This window comes from Leptosomus discolor, chromosome 9, assembly GCF_034619465.1.
Source record: "Leptosomus discolor isolate bLepDis1 chromosome 9, bLepDis1.hap2, whole genome shotgun sequence".
NCBI classification, from domain to species: domain Eukaryota; kingdom Metazoa; phylum Chordata; class Aves; order Leptosomiformes; family Leptosomidae; genus Leptosomus; species Leptosomus discolor.
Window position 1 is genome coordinate 48,231,262 of NC_141399.1, and position 16,101 is coordinate 48,247,362.

General features: G+C 52.6%; 1 protein-coding gene across 1 annotated transcript in view; it reads left to right on the top strand.

Annotated features, from left to right (window-relative positions):
- Positions 1–655: 655 nt before the first annotated feature.
- Positions 656–16,101, top strand: part of ZNF185 (zinc finger protein 185 with LIM domain) — a 30,070-nt gene continuing 14,624 nt past the window's right edge. Inside the window, exons 1-14 of the mRNA XM_086470370.1 lie at positions 656–680; positions 3,162–3,300; positions 3,884–3,943; positions 5,762–5,800; positions 6,419–6,493; positions 7,328–7,402; positions 8,045–8,125; positions 9,196–9,279; positions 10,452–10,490; positions 11,127–11,210; positions 12,848–12,922; positions 13,564–13,644; positions 14,086–14,154; positions 15,648–15,731. Coding sequence (XP_086326496.1) covers positions 656–680; positions 3,162–3,300; positions 3,884–3,943; positions 5,762–5,800; positions 6,419–6,493; positions 7,328–7,402; positions 8,045–8,125; positions 9,196–9,279; positions 10,452–10,490; positions 11,127–11,210; positions 12,848–12,922; positions 13,564–13,644; positions 14,086–14,154; positions 15,648–15,731 — 1,010 coding nt within the window. The remainder of the gene's footprint in view (positions 681–3,161; positions 3,301–3,883; positions 3,944–5,761; positions 5,801–6,418; positions 6,494–7,327; positions 7,403–8,044; positions 8,126–9,195; positions 9,280–10,451; positions 10,491–11,126; positions 11,211–12,847; positions 12,923–13,563; positions 13,645–14,085; positions 14,155–15,647; positions 15,732–16,101) is intronic.

Genomic DNA, 16,101 nt, shown 5'->3' on the forward strand with positions numbered 1-16,101 from the left:
TTCCTCATCTGAGAGCACCTCTGAGGTGGTGCATCCAGGAGTTTCTCCTTGCTGCTTTCCTGTGGGCCTCTGAAGGAGGGACCCTGCTGCCATCAGAAGCAAGAACTGACTCTTGCTTCCGAGCCAGGCAGCAGGACGTTCTCTCTGTTGTATCTTGGGGGAATAACAGCTATCTCTGCCAACCGAAATTTGTCGAGAGCCCTTATGTTATACTCCCACTTGTCAAAAATACCCAGGTTCACCCAAGCAGCCTCAGCTGCCCTGAGTTCTATAGACTCCAGAAGGTCTGTCCCACCTGAGTGGCTCGGGGCACTTTTCCTAAGGTCTCCTGCACCACTTTCCTCCCAGACCCAGAAGGACACATCTGTCATGGCCAACCTGAAGACTTACTGGTGTGGAGAACGCACCCTTTTGATTTCTCCTACCCTTGCTGCTGGAGGTACATGGCAGGGGGAGAAATCCCACCTCTGGTTTATATGCCACAGTGTCCCCATCCTCCAGGATCTGTGGCTGTGACACTGCTGTGGTGCTCTCCCTTCCACATAACGTCAAAATTTTTTGTATCAGAACTATGATTCTGCTTTTTCTTCATCATTTCTTCCAGGGGCTTGTTGTCTTCAAACAGTAACTGAAGCAGAAGGCACTTCTGAGAACCATGATGTCCCTGGGTGTCAGTAAAGGTAACGCCTTTTCCCATCCTAAGCTGTTGGGGATCTGTCCACTGTCATGGCTTTCCTCTGCCGCCTTTGCCCAGCTGTGTCTGCTGTCACATCTCTGCTCAGCTCCCTCACTGTGTCCAAGGGTAGCGGACACCTCTTCTTTGTCCGGGACCTGCTCCAACCTGCAGCTCCAAAGTTATGTGTGTTTGGCTGGAACTTAAGTATCCATGAAGGTCTGGAGAGCTTATGGCCTGGCTGAGGTTTTGAGATGAGCAAATAAATTCTCGTATTATTCTCTTTTCAAGACCCTCCTTAAAATTCTCTGCCTCTGAAATGCCCACTGACAGTCCAGCAGGCAGTGCAGCAGCTGACCAGGATGGCTTCCCTGTATCTCAGTCTACCCAGACCCTCTTGTCTTTTCTAGAGACAAAACCCAAAAGTCTGTGGGCTGGAGGCCACCCTTGTGCAGCGTGCGGTATCCATACAGTAATGAGAAGACTGCCTTTATTAGCAATCAACTCCTAATAACGTCTTATTATCAAATGAGTGTGAAAAAAGTCATTTGGGGGCTTCAAGCTGCTCTGAGTTGTCCCAGGAACATGCCCAAGCTGTAAATTCGGTGGCAGACCCTGAGATTTAATTTTTAAGCAACAGATGCTTAGGTGTGACTAGATGGGTTGGTGCTTCCAAATCCACAGGTGACCTGAAACAGTAATACGGAGAAGAGTGGAAATGAGGCAATAGATTTAATTTGCCATTTCAGTGCTACGAAAAGCAGCCCTTCCCTTTCCCGGTGCTCCCCGTGAGGAGGGCTGCTGCTGGTCCCTAAACTGCACCCCGACGTCGATGTGGCCCTGCCTAACTCTGCCTTTTAACCGCTCATTCCACGGGAGGAAGGACGTTCGCTTCGTTGCCACAGCTGTGTTTTCCTCGGAGACGATCCAGTGGGACCAGTTGTTTAAAACAAAAATAAAACCCCTACTATATGTGAAGCCCGTGACTGTGTGTCAGAGATTAATCCCTTTACTGCCCGGCAGCTGCTCGGTGATAACTGTTTCTGGGCAGCCTTCTAGCCCACCACGAGCACCAGATATGGAGACTTCGCTGACCCTCCGTTCCTGGCAGCTAAATTGGGCTATTTCATGTTTGCCACAGGCTAAGGGTGTGCAGGCAGGCCGGCAGCTTCCCTGGCTTGGGTGGTAAGAAGTTGTAAAGCCGCGGTAACTTCTCGGTGTTTCTAAACCCCTGAGCTGCATTGGTCCAAGTGTGACGTGAGGAGCAGGCTTGATGTTTTCAGCCTTCACCAGCCGTTTCCAAAATGGCCAAAGATGGAAGACAGTCAGGGGTAAATACATCGAAAAGGAGATTTCCTTATCTGGTCTGAATCTTACAATTTCTCCATGGGAAAACAGCTGTTTCCTCAGAAGAAAATGCTGGATGGGGAATTTCCCAGTTAAAAAGCCATTTTTAAATTATTTTTTAAATAGTATCCAGCTGCAATGAATTTGGTCTAGCAGGACTTTGGCACTCAAGGGTGACTGGAATCCTCCACATCTGTCACCTGGACACTTCCTTCCCTTGTGAGAGATCATTCCCCCTTCGCCAGCCTCCTGTCTCCTTCCTTGCCTGCTCCCAAAGTTTTTGCCTTCAATACTCCTCCCCACTAACCTGAGCTTTTTTCACCCAATCTTTTTCCCCCTGGGAGGACTTAGCACCTCCTAATCCATGACCTTCTGCAATGTCCTACGTTTTAATGTCATATTTTAATTGCCATTGCTGACTTTCTCACCCAGAGAATGTAGTTGTGGTTCGTTGCCTGGACAGAGACAAGGATGGTGGCAGAGTTGCTGTTGGACAGCAAAAGAGAGACCATGCAGGGTAGGACGTTTCCAGATTTGGGCCAGAACCACACCATTAGGGAGACGTGTTCGAGAATATGTTTTTGAAGCCAAACTTTGTAATGGAAACGAGGAACCAAAGGACGGGTCTCCTCCAACTCTGACAGGCCACCAGAGAAAGCTGGCGCTGGGTGTTTGCATCTTGTGGCTTACCTCTAACCCCCAAGTCTTGGCTCAGCTTTGTGCCCCAGACACATCATCCTCTCCCAGAAACCAAAAAAAAGCCTTTTGCTAGAGCTGATGGGGTGGGAAATGCCCGAGGAAACTCACTGCTTTGTAGATATGTGATTAGACCACCCACTGAATGTCTTTGGTCTTCCTGAGAGAAAAAGGACTCATTAAGGGTAAACAGTCCTCTGAAAGGAGAGCAAGACCTGTGTGAATCTGTGTAGAGGAGGTGATGCACGAGGGTAAATGGATCCTGAAGTGGGGATGACAGCTTGTTCCCATCTTTCATCGGAAGTGGCAAAAGGCTTGTTCAGTGTTTGAGTCTCTGAAAGGAGAGCTGTGCTCCCTGCTCTGAGATTTACCCCGGCTCACCTGCTGCTACTGCGAATTCTTGCCCTTTCTCAGCAACCCTTCCCCTCTCTCCTGCCTCTCCTAGGACGGGCCATTCCCCCCACGGATGAAGACCGCAGGAGGATCATTAAGCAGATGAAGGTTCGCACCACCCTGAAAGGAGATAAGAGCTGGATCCACCACCATAACTCGGACTCTGAGGATGAGAAGAGCAGCAGCCAGCTGTACGTACGGCCACCGAGGAACGCTCCGCTTCTCCCTTCCCTTCCCCTCGCCAGCCTCCCGTGAGCACCCTGTTCTCTGGCCTGCAGAAGAAGCAGAGGTGGTGCTAGCATGTTTTGGGGTCCCCATGATGCCAGGAAAGGACGCTCCCAAAGGGAAGGGGTCCTCCTGTTTACTTTTGATAAACGCAGGCTGGGGAGAAGCTCTGAGGAATGGCCTGAGAATCCAGCAGCACAGGCAGATCTGAAGTCTCGGGAGAACTTCCAAGTTTTTTTGAAGCCGGATTGTCTTTCAGTCTCTCCGGAGTGACAAATGAAGGGGCAGACCTTGATGAGGGGGAGCTTACGTGATAAAATGGCCAGGTCTACACCTCCTCCTGCAGCTCATGGGGCTGTGTCACGCAGCCACCCCTGCACCAGGGTGTACACCACACTCTGCACCAGCTTCTCTTAATCAGAAACAAAACCAAGCCCAAATCAGTCTCCTCTCAGCAGCTCGCTCTGCAACCGTCACGGCCGTGTCCAGCACGAGGCAGCTCAGCACGATCAGAAGCTCATTATGTCGTTGTGTTTTCTCTTGACTCAGGTCTGGACGGGCCGGTGGGGGATCCCCAGCCTCAACACCTACGGCTCCGCAGAGCAACAGGTAATTCTGGGGACCCGTCCTGCCGCTTCCCTTCTGTCTTACCTCGTGGGGTCGGTGTGTGCTTTCACTGGTGCTTCACAAACGTCCGCTCTTTCTTCGCCCCCTCGTGCCCGCTCACTGCTGCGATGGTGTCGGAGAAAACAGTCCTTGAGGGGAGCCTGCGTTGGTCAGTATAACATCTTACAAACCGTCCCCTCGGAGAGAGCACGGCTTGTCTGCTGCAAAGTCCAGGTGGATGAACGGATGGATTGATGTCTTTAATGCCGGTGAAAGGGATGCCTTCAAGCCCGCGATCCCACAAGGTTACTGGTGCGCATCAGCTCCCATGCTGGTGCAATAACTGGATGCTCTAAGCATGGGGGCTCCTCAGAGCAAGTGTAGCCCTCTGGGAGCTGGATTTGCTTCAGGGCCAGAGCACGGGGGCTCTTCGGGAACCCAGGAGCTTGTAGGACTAGTGTCCTAAAACATAAAACCGTTGGAAAAGGCTTAATCGTACGTGAGAGCTCTGGTAGCTGCAGTGCCATTGTTGGGGGAGCATTGCCCTCTCCCTTGAGCGGTTTCCTTCTTCCTCTCTCTTTTTCTGTGCCAGCTCTTGTTGCTTCTTGTTGCAATTAGGATGATTTCCCTGCCAGGCCCTACCTCCTTCTGCCTCCTCCTGCACATAGCGCTTTATCAGGTACAGGATACGTAAAACCAGGGATGTTTGTGACGTTGGAAATGTGGCATCTGAAGTGACAGGGAGTCCTGGATGCTCAGGATCCGCTTATACTTCAGAGTGAGGACAGGCATTCCCACACCAAGCCGGGCAACTTCTCCGCCTCCCTGCAGCTCCCGTTGAAAGCTCAGGGAACAGCGAGGCCGCGGGGCTGCGATGGGCTGCACCCTGCCGGGGCCCGCTCTGAGGGCACTCCGGGATCCAGAGCTTGGGGCTGCGCTCAGCGCTCGTCCTCCAGCTCATCCCAGCGGGAGTGCTCCAGAGCTCGGCCAAGCCTGCAGCCAGGTTGCACTTCTGGGAAGGCGACGGGATACGCTTGAGCTTGGCAGCCACCTCGGGCGTGGGGGCGGTGGCCGGTGTAAACCTGCCTTCCTGCTGAGCCTTGAGCTGGCGGCTCACCCTGCTTGGAGAGAGACCTGCTGGGCTTTCTGGCTGAATTATCTTGTGACCCTAAGGGCGCCTGGACAGACAGGAGAAGAGGGGGTGGTGCCTGGGCAGGGCTGGAGGGAGCCTGTCTGAGCTCATTGGATGGGAACCAGGGCCTTGAGGCCCATCCTGGGCCCCACCTTGCTCTCGGGAGGATGCCTCCAGGACAGCTTGAAGCGTGTTTCAGGGATGCTTCCTCCTGCCCTGGTGCAAGGGGCCACATCCCCACCGGAAGGTGTCCCTTTCCTTTCCCTCCAGGGGAGCTGTGCCACACTCCCTTCCTGAGAACAGACCCCCAGAGACGTTACTGTGAAGATGGGGTTTTCCTGTGAGAAAACCACCAGGATCTCCACCAATTTCCTCTGTGCCATCAATCTGGAGACTTAATTTTGAGCCAGAAAACACTGTCGGCGTGGCTGATTTTAATTGGCTAACTCTAAAATTCACTTTTCTCATAAAAACCTTTTATCGAGTTTGTTCTGATGATTATTCATTTTTAAAGAATCCTTCCAAGGTTAACTCTGGTGCAGCGGTTGAGGTATCGCTCAAGGCTGGTTTAGCCAGACTTTTGGCTCGACAGCCGTGTGAACATTTCCCTTTAATGCTCGTGCTGCTGCTGCTGCTGTTGTTGTTTTTCCTCATGTTTCTTAATTCACTCCTGTCTGTTCTTTGCACAGGTCTTCCACCTCCAAGCCTCAGTCCGGTTACCTCATCAGGTTGGTACGGAGTGGCATAATTTTGGCTGTAGGGGAAGGAGAAACTAGATCAGGAGCAACAAGCGTGACCCATACGACTGTCTCTTGGGTTCTCCTGTTAGTTAGGAGCATTGCAATGCTCAGGGAGTGCCTTGGTGAAGAGATAGTCCCCAGCATTTTGTTTAACAGGTAGTTTGGTGGTGATGGTAACAGAAAACCAGATCTCCTCGGCATGAGCAACATTACACACGGAAGAGTTATTGTTCTGTGAAAATGTTTCACCGTCCTTGCGATCAGCGTGGCACCAGTGACGGGGCTTTGTGCTTCGGCTTCCTCCGACACATGGGCCGTTGCCCACGGAGACTCCGGTGCCACCGTGACCCTAACGAGGTTGGCAGCCCTGTGGCACCAAACCCAACCCTCTGCGTGAGCTGATTTTACCGTGTTGTCTAAGGGCAGGGAGTAGGAAGATGGGATTTTTCTCAGGATGACTCTCCCAAGGAAGCACCTCCTAATTCCTGGTGTCCTGAGCCGGCAGGACACACGGACAACATGAGGCCAAAGAGGGGCTGCAAGCCTCTTGATTTGAGTTCCAAACTCTGGTCTGCAAAAAATTTAACGTGTCTCTTTTCTCCCCAGAGGGGTGTTCACAAAGACCATCGATAAGACCCCTTCCGTGCCAGATTCTTCGTCTTCGAATGAAGCACAAAAAAGGTGCGTGTGCATCTTCCTCGTGAAAATGAGCTTTTAAATATTGTATATATTTCTAATCATCCTTTTACTTTGGCCAGTGCTTGTGGGCTTCCGCTGAGCTCCACTAAATCCCTTCTGGGTGCTGGAAGATGCAGCTGTTCATTTAACAGCCCCACTTAGCAGACAAGGGAAAAACACAAGGCTTCAAACTCCCTGCTTTCCTCACCAGAGCGTGGGATGGCAGCTGGCCGTGAAAGGGCTCGTGGATTTGGGTGACACACCATGAGGAATCCTTGCAAAGCTGTAACTCCTCATTTTGATGTTTTTCATGTGGTTTGGTGGTTTTTTGTTTGGGTTTTGGGTTTGGTTTTTTTTTTTTTTTTTTTTTGAAACCTGTCTTGTAAAAGGCACTGAAGTTTAATTCCAGTAAGATCTGGGTATGGCTCTGATCTAAGCAGATGCTTTGTTGCATCTCAAGTGAAACCTTTTGAAACCCCATTTTTCCCCCTGTTTTGATTCATCTGGGGAGAAGGATGATGCCACAAGGTGTCGTCTTCCTTCTCACTGGCTGAACCTGGGATGGAGTAGCACCATCCCACGGAAGGGTATGCCCATACCGGTTCTGACAACTCACAGTGGCCCTGGGAGGCAAAGCAGACCTCAAATCCTCATCCAAGGCTGCGAAAAGAGGGCAAATACTGCCCTTCAGTTAAATAGTGTTCCCTGAACTCAGGGAGTGGATATTTGGGATCCCAAGTTTTCTCCCATCTTGTGGAGCGTGAGCTGCCCTGGGGGAGAGGGTGGGTGAGAGCTGAGGAGGGTCCCGTTAACCGACGTGGTTTGTGCCGTCCGCAGCGCTGCCGCGAAGGGACACGGCCTGCGCCGTTCTTCCTCTGGCTACAGGATGACCACTGAGGACTACAAGAAGCTGTGAGTGTGCAAAGCGGAGCAGCGTTTTCTACCCGCGTGCAGGCTCGGCAGCACCCGAGCCTCAGGGGTGAAGCCACCTGCGTGAGGGTGCCCGTGTTCAGGACAGCCTGGCCGAGCTCTCGCTAGGAACCACAGCAGTTCCCCGTGCTACCCGTGTGGGCCATGAGGTGTTCCTTGAACTGGTGGTGGCCTTGGTACGGGACGAATTTGGTTACTGGGTAGAAATGAAGGCAGAAAGTGGAGGCTGCAGCCTGGGGACTTGGTTGGCAGCGTTGGTGGCCCTTCTGAAGCCAGGAGAGAGGAGGGGCCGTGTGGCAGAACAGCCCTGCTCACATCTCCTGCGCAGCTTTTGCTGTCGAAGGCTGCGGCTCTGCTCTGAAATGCAGCTGAGGATTTATTATGAACCAGCCCCTAGGCCTAACCCCTACACTAAGGAACCAAAATCCTACGGGGACACGTGCGCCTCAACGTGCGTGAAAAACACAAGTGTCTCCCCACGCTCGTGTGCAACGCTTCTAGGGGCTGAGCTTGTCTCCACGTGCCCTGCCCTTGGATTTACCTTGGTTTTTGCTCGTGCTGCCTCTGCAGCAGTCTGCAGAGGGGGTTCCCTGACCCTGGCTCTCCCTTCCCTTTCTCTTTCAGAGCTCCCTATAACGTCAAGCAAAAATCGGTGGACTCGGATGAGGAGGATGTGCCTTTTACTCCAGCTGAGCACAAAAAGAGGTATGCCCTCCGGGTGGCCACCTTTTCCTCGCAGGGGCAACGACGAGTGGACTCACTTCAGTTTAGCTGTTCGTTACTGGGAGGGTCGGTTCGATGGTGGTTACAGCTGAGCCATTAGGGCTGGTTGCAATAAAATAAGAATAAGCAGATATTTCTACACAGAGCGCATCTCTGCCCGCAGGCGACCGCGCTCCCAACAAAATATAATTAAGAGCCTGACGTGATGCAGCCTGACAGCACACCCCAATTAATTGGGCAGCTGGAAATGGGTTGTGGAACCCATCAGCTGCGGAGCGTCTCTGTGAGGAGAGAGAGAGAGACGTACGAGTGGCCTGGCGGGAAAAGGAGGAGCCCACCTCCCAGAGCCCCCTGCGCGCCTCTGAGCCCGGGCCACTTGGGGACTCGCGTCTCAGTCCAGATCCGGGTCTCTCGTTGTGGTACCAGGAGTAGAGCGTGCGTGGTCCGGGTCGTAGATCCGCTGGTCTGGTGCAGCCAGTGCCCTGGTTGCCTTCAGTCGAGTTTCTGAAGATATTTTTTCCTCAGATATAAGACTTTTACAAATGCAAACTTGGTAATTTGCCCACTGGGAACGAACCAGTAAAAGTCCCTTTGAGGTCTGCGCTTCTCCCTTGGGACACGTGGTGGTACTGGTGTCTGTACAGACAGGTGCAGCCCGCGTAGCAGCCACGTCAGCCACGAAGCCTGTGTCCCCTTTGTTTGTCCCGCGGTGTGCAATATTGCAACGGGACAGATCTGGAGAAGGGGGATTCCCTCTGCCCTCCTGGAAGAGGAAGTATTTTGGTTGGGTTGTTTTTTTTTTTTTATTCCTGATGCTTCACCTCCATGTCAAAGGGCTGTGGCCCGGCGCAAATGATACTAAAGAAAGAGATAAGACGTCGTTACTCCTCTTAGCTCTGGCTGGATTTCTGCTCCCCAGGGCACGGGAGCTCTGTCAGGCTTAGCACAAACCTCCGCTGGGTGCTTCACCTATTGCCTCGTCGAGGCTCCACCCCGCAGCCCCTAACAGCGTGAGCAGAATGTGACCCCCTCCCTCCCTCCCTCCCTTCCAGGACAGAGGCGGCCAACAGCGTCCTGAGGCGCACCGCCAGCAGGGAACGTGCTTACGTCCTCTCGGCGGCCAAGAAGAGCAACGGGTGAGTGTTCAGCGTGCGAGCGTGGGGCAGGAGCCGGGGAAGAGGCTCTTGAAGGTGGTCTCGCGGGGAGGGGGGCCTGACCCCAGGCTCTCTGAAGGCGAGGGGTACCTTTCCAAGGAGCGGAGAAGACGTAGCTGGCGTCTCTCTAGAAGCGCCAAGGATCTCTGCAGGTTTCTCCACTCCTCCAAGAGTCTTGGGAAGTCTTCCTTACTGAGAGGGATGAAATTTCAGGAGGAGGAAAACCGTGATAATCCCTAATTCCCTGAGGCCCACCATCCATACTTCAATCTTCAGACTCCGTTCTTAATGCTGCTGTCTCCAGTTTTGTTTCACGGAAGGGGAAAATCAGAACAAATATAAACTGCACCCGATATGGATCAGCTTTTTGGGACAGCTTGCCTTTCCCTTGGGTTTGAACAGCAGCTAGGTTTACGAGATCGTGATCTTAGTTGCAGCTTCAAAATAGTTCTGTGGGGGGAAAGAACCCAACGGTAACGTGTGGACGGGTAACAGGAATGTGAGGGATGGATGGGAGCTACTGGTGTTCAAGGCTCTGTTGTCCATGTTTTTCCTGGGAGGGGAAAAAAAAAAAAAGGCAAATTTCCAAAGTCTCTGCTCCCCCAGGAGCCATGGTAGTGACTTCTGTGCCACTCGCTTTCACTATAAATCCTTTTCCTCTTGCTGTAACTCAGGGTGACACAATGAGGCATCGGGAGGTTGCTGGTGCGGGAGGAGGCAGGGAGGGGATGTGCCAGCAGCGCTCAGCTGTGCCCGGTAGGGCAGAAGTGCTCGGGCAGGGTTTGTGAGGACGTCAGGGGTGGTGTTCCCCTGGTGCCCTGCGTGTCGTGGGGCATGGGGGGAGGCAGGTTTGTATGCAGGAAGAAAAACAGCCGTCAGGAAGGTATAAAATGAAAAAAAAAGAAGCCCCTGGGGAAGCTGCTTTACCTCGCATGTCGAAACCAGCCGCTCTTCCTAGTTTTGCTTCCCCTGCTCCGCAATTGGCGCAGGTTTAACGCACCCGCTCGCTGCCAGCTCTGCCCAAACGGTGTTACGTGGCCCCTTAATGCCTTGCGCCGTGGGGGTCAGCTGTGGAGCCCTGTGGGAGCTGCCCCTGCCCAAGGTGTGTCTTTACCTCCACGCTTCTAACCGTTGCCTTTACGCTTCCTTTACAGCAGCCCAACGCAAGAATTTCCACCCTTGTTCGCCAAGAGGTAGGTCACTGACCCTCTGGAAGCCCTGCTGGGCTTGTGTGGCCTCCTGCTGTCCCAGGGCTGCTGCTGATAAATGCTGGGAGAGGAGATCCCCAGGGGTTTCAAAGCAGGGGAGGGACACTTCCCTTTAAAAAAAGGATGCTCTGGGCTGAATCACGCTGGCTGGGGTGAGCCCACAGTGTGGTAAACACTGAGAATACAGAACTGATGATGCTTCGGGTTAGGGGCAACCTGGACAAGGAGAGGCTCATTCACTGGCTTTCTTCTTCCAGGGGAGGCTGGCTCCAACCAGCAGGTGACTACCCTTCAGGCAGTTAACTTCTAAAGCAGCCGGTGTGATAGGGAGATGATGCCCAGGGTGCTCGCTGGAGCTTAAGCATTCAGCTGGTGCTACTGGTAAAGCGACTGTGACAGCAAAATGCCACTGGTTCGGGCTGAAGGTCTCGCTTCCTTCAGCCAGTTGAGATGCTCACCCGTAGCCGAGCGCAGGGAGCAAGAGGAGCAGGAAAAACCTGCCTCTAGGGGAAACAGGGAGAACACAGCTTAAGGGAAAACCAGAATAAGCTGCCCCCCATTAGCTAGCAGTGGGGAGTAGGAAACGAGGTGATATTTGTCTCTCTTTTTGCCTTTTGAAAGAATTGAGATAGAAGAAGAGGAAGGCCAGCAGAGGAGGAGTCCAACTGTGTCTGGCTCATGCAGGTTTACACTAGATGACAACAGGTATTTGCCTCATCCTGGAGTAGAGCGTGTTGACTCTCTGATTTTTAGAGCGCCCTGATTTGCCATCTTTGCAGGCAACTGCATTTATCTGCAAGGTACCAGCTACCTGAACGCAACTAGAGATGGAGGTTTTTCAAGAGAGACTTCTCCGAAAATCCTGATTGCCCCTTTTCTTTTCTTTTTTTTTTTTTTTTTTTTTTTTTTTTTGCAAAAAGGGAAAGATCCAAACCGAAAACCGACACCCCCTAACGGTGAAACAAACGGGCAGGCGCGGGGACAGGGCCAGAGTGCCACAAAGTACCCGACTGGCAGCCCTGGAGGGGGGTGTGGGGGTGTGACAAACTGCATTTAACTACAGGCCAGCTCTAGTAGTGTGAGCTGTACGGCGCACACCTGCCGCTGTGCCCCTCTCCTGATCGCACTCCCCACCAGGCCCGTCTTCACAAGGTGCTGGGGCGCCGCAGGAACGAGCCTGGTGGCACTGGTGGAAAGACAGCTCGCAGGGGGCGTCAGAGCAGCCCTCAAGCAGCCATCAGGGAGTAAGGATTTTCTTCCAGCAGCAAACTGGGCTGCGTGAACAGCCCCCATCACCTAGACGTGAAATACTCAGGATCTCGTTATTTCCCATCCCCTGAGCCAGCGCTCTGCTCTCGTTAGACTTTAGATTTAATTCTTCTCCTGTGATGGCCACAGATAGGTGTGACCGCAGAGGTTCGAGAGGTTCGTTATCTTTAAATTGATCTTTGCTTTACTGGGAGATGTTGGCCTCTTTTCAAGCCCCCAGTCCATTTCACAGGCTACTGGGAAGCCCAAGGACACGCCGAGCCGTGACAGGAGCGCTCTTGCCGTGGTCTGTGAGCCCTGGGGACAGGCTGTCTCTGGTGTCAAGGGGCAGCAGTGACACCCTCCCTTAGTGCACACTGGTCAGGGACAGCTGGCGTGTGGTGAGACCAGCCTGCAGAAAACATTTGGCTGCAACGGACATGTTTACCCTAGGAGAGAGAATCCCTCTCTGTTTTCAAGCAGATTCATTTAATTTGGGATTCAGCGCTCTCTTCCTGCTCCGAGGGGTGGCTCGATGCCAGGCAGCAGCATTATTAGCTTCTCTGCCACTCTGGTCTGCAGTGGGCCCAGCAGGGAGCCCAATAAATGGGGCCTTTCAGCCCATGGTGCTTTATTTTCAGGATGGAGGAGCTGCCTCATGAATTTTGGTAGCAATTTTCTGCCGTTTGTGGTGCAGGTTTGAGGCTGGGAAGCAGTTACCCTGCTTTCCTCACATATTGCCCACCTGCACGTTGCGGGAATGCACTGAGCTTTAATCCATACATGTGGGGAAGCTGGTTTTTAGTGCAAACTCCGACATTGGGGCTAGAAACAGCTCCAGCTGTGTTAAATAGGAAAAGCCACTTTCTGAAGACGCAGTATTCCAGCAGAAAGGCAGGTACCAGTCACACCGGTGTGACAGCGCTTAGGGACAACCCCGTGAGCCCCTTGCGCAGCGGGGCTTGGCCTCCCTGCCCAGGAAGCAGACACAGGAGCTGTGGGCCAGAAAGCGGGCCACGGGAGGAGGCACCTACAAAATCTTCTGTCTTTAACGCTTTGCTACTTGTTGGGTGGTTGGTTTTTTTTTTTGTCAGTGCTAATGGGCTAAGAAAAACCACCGCTGGGTCGTCCTGGAATGAGCCAAGGACAACAGCCGTGTCTCCCTCCAGGTGAGTGTTAGAGCACGGCCAGGATGTCTTGGGCATCTGTGTCAGCCCACGTGTCGCTGTAGGTCAGAGAGTCACCTCTGGGAGGGGAAAGGAAGCAAATGGGTCATGGGAGACTTTTTTTTTAGATGCAGGCAGCTTTTTTATAAAAGGTTTTCTGTCTGAAATCCATGGTATGTCATGCAAGGATCTGACAATGTCCCGATACAAGTGCTCAAAACCTGCAAGGCAAAAAAACCCAAACATGCTGAACTCTTTCTCTCCAAATATGTGTGGGGGAATAATCTTCAGTTGCCTTCAACTTTGCCTGCTTGATTGAATTCATGACTGTAGTATAAAACGTGTCGAAATGGTTTTCCACAGCCCTGCAAACAGCGCTTTCGTTACTGACCTTGTTCTGTTCCTTTTATTCCTGGTGTATCGTTGGCAGGAGGTAGATACCCAGCAATATCAGCCTTTTTAATTTAAAAATTGCTTCTGATAAGGTGACTTTGTAAGTGAAGGTATTGAAAACGGCGGTGCTTGTTTTCCATTTTATTTATTCACAGAAAGGAACACTTCAATGCAGGAAAACTTTGGCCAGCTGCAGTGGGGAGCTGGTTTGTTCAGGAATGACAGCTTTTTTTCTTTACCTTCTCTCACAGCCCTAAACCAGGCAGCAAGAGCCAACCAACCACGTCCTGGGGTGCAACCTCAGAGAGAATCTCCTCTTCTGCTGAAATCAGGTAGGTCTGTTGGCCCTGCATCATCCCGAGGCTCCGCTGAGGACAGCAAGGGGCACGCTGCCCAGGAGAGTCTGGCTCTGCTACGTGATATTTCCCCAGGATTGTTCTGGACACAGTGCAGTCACGGGACAATAAATATTACAGCCCAGGGAATCTAAGAAAACAGCATTTTACAAAAGCATTACCAGTCTGGGAGGAAACATACCCAGATGGAAGCCGTGGGCCTCCCATAGCTTGAACATTCCCCAGTTCTTTATGATAAGAGCACGAGCCCGAAATCTGCAGCCCTTTCCATCTTTTAAACTGATCAGGCTTCCATTTGGATCCCGCCCCTGCACTGTACGTAGCACACTTCCAGCAAGCACCTTGCCGTACAGTTCCTCTGCCTCGCCTTGTGTCCCCTCCTCTCCCTACCTCAGGGTTTTGCTGCTTTCCTTCCAGAAACGGTGAAAACAGACCGGCCCTTAATGGGAAACCCTCATCTGAAACTGTGTCACAGCGTGGGGAGGGGTAAGGAGTTGAAAAAGGCCGCTCTGTGCGGCAGAACATAAGGCATAGCCCTGCTTTTTGCTCAGAGATAGTACGTACCTGCTGGTGGTCTCAAACAGATGGGATCTCTCCAGTCGCGGCCCTGGGCTGCACTCCAAGAGCATCATCTGCTGGCTAAGCTGCAACTTGTCAGTTTTCTCTGCTCTTCCTTCACCTCCCTCAAGGATTCTCCTCTCTGGCTCAGTCCCTCAGGAGCCTACTTTAGGCATTTTTATTTATTTTACTGCTCCAGTTGCCCTCCCGCTGCCGTTCCCTGGGGAGCTCTTTCCACCCACAAGGGATGTGGTGAACCTCAGTTGCTGGTGGCTCCTGCTAACGTTGGTTCTGGTGCTCTGCACCCTGTAGAAAGCCTGAAGGGGTGGCTGAGCCACGGGAAAGTGTAAAGAGCTCTGTTGTACGGAGGAAAACGGAAGAAAGAAGGAACTGATTGGGAACAGGCTTGGGTGCAGGTGCTGGACATGTGAAGGGGCAGAGCTCCGACACTGTGGAGCCGTACAGGTGAGACAGGGCACGTGCAGCGGAGGGCAGGAAAGCTCCTGGCCCTCCTGAGAGGGATCGCTCCCCCCCTTGTACACTGCTCACTTCTCTCCAGTGGTCTTCAGCCTCTGAGCTGTACACGGGAGCGTTTCACGTTTATTTTAAAATACACCCCGTGTTAGCAGGGCTCTTTTTGTTCTCAGTGATCTTTGGCTGGGCCGAGACTGAAGCAGGCAGGGCTGTACAGGTGGCCTCCCCTCTCGCTCTGCTGTGCTCCGGCAGCTGCTGCGGAGTTTCTGTAGCACATACAGTTCGTGGCAACCCGCTCCCCGCCTCCATCAGCGAAGATAAAGCTAGCCATGTTCCCAAACCGCTGTCTGGGGCTGAAGGAAAGTCTAGAGTGCTTGTGAAAAGGTAGAGCCTGGGCTGTTGTCCTGGTCGTTCAGCGGAGGCCCATAAATACATCCTTGTGTGTCACCGCAGGGACAGCCTGGGGACAACGCGCTCATTGTGCTTGGGGTCATTTGGGTCACGTAGCTGCTCCTAATTGTGAGCCAGCCTCCCAGAGAAACGAGAGGGTGCCTCATTACTTAAGCCACCTAAAACTCGAGAGAGAGTAATTGGGAGGGAAGGAAGGAGACAGACACGCAGCTTGACAGCTCTGGGAGAGTGCAAGGTGGGTGGAGGGTCCAGCTGGTGGACCCGTAGGAAAGCTTTTGTGGCCCGTGAGCAGAGAGAGAACAACGGCTGCAGGGTGCTCTCGCTCACCCCAGCGAAGGGGTTAGCAGCAGCTCGCTGCAGGGAGCAACACGTCTCCGGGTGTCCCACGAGCTGCAGTCAGGCCCACTGCTCTCGGGAGGCTGGCCCTCCTCGTGCTGAGCCAGCCCCACTTTGTGCTCCTCCTGCCTCAGCGGTGGTAGGATGGCACAATACAAGGGCTCTCGGGTCATAACTCACTGGTGTTTTCCTCTTGCTAGTGACAGAGCTCCGGAGGAGAAGTCTGAGCCGTTCCCAGGGGATGAACCGGCCCCCAGAGCAACCGTGGTTTCCACGAATGGAAGGTAGAGTTGGTGTGAAGAGCTTGTATTGACTCGAGCGTTGTGCCAATCACAAACTGCTGCTCTTGAGCCGTCGGGGAACTCTGAAATGGAGATGTACTGATGGAAAACCACAATTCAGTCTGTGCTTTGCACAACTGCAGCAGGTTTTTTTTTTTTAAGAAGGGGAGGAGGGGGCAGGAGAAAACACCACCAAAATGAAATTGTTTGGTATTTTGTTCCAGCTTTTTTCTTTAGTTTCTGTGATACCAAAAAAAATAATCACTTTTGTAGGTCATTTCTGCATTTTCTGGGTTTATTCCCAAATGTAAGCCGAGTCTGGAATGTAATTTCTTTTTTTTTTTACAGTATAGAGAGGTTCACACTCAAGGTC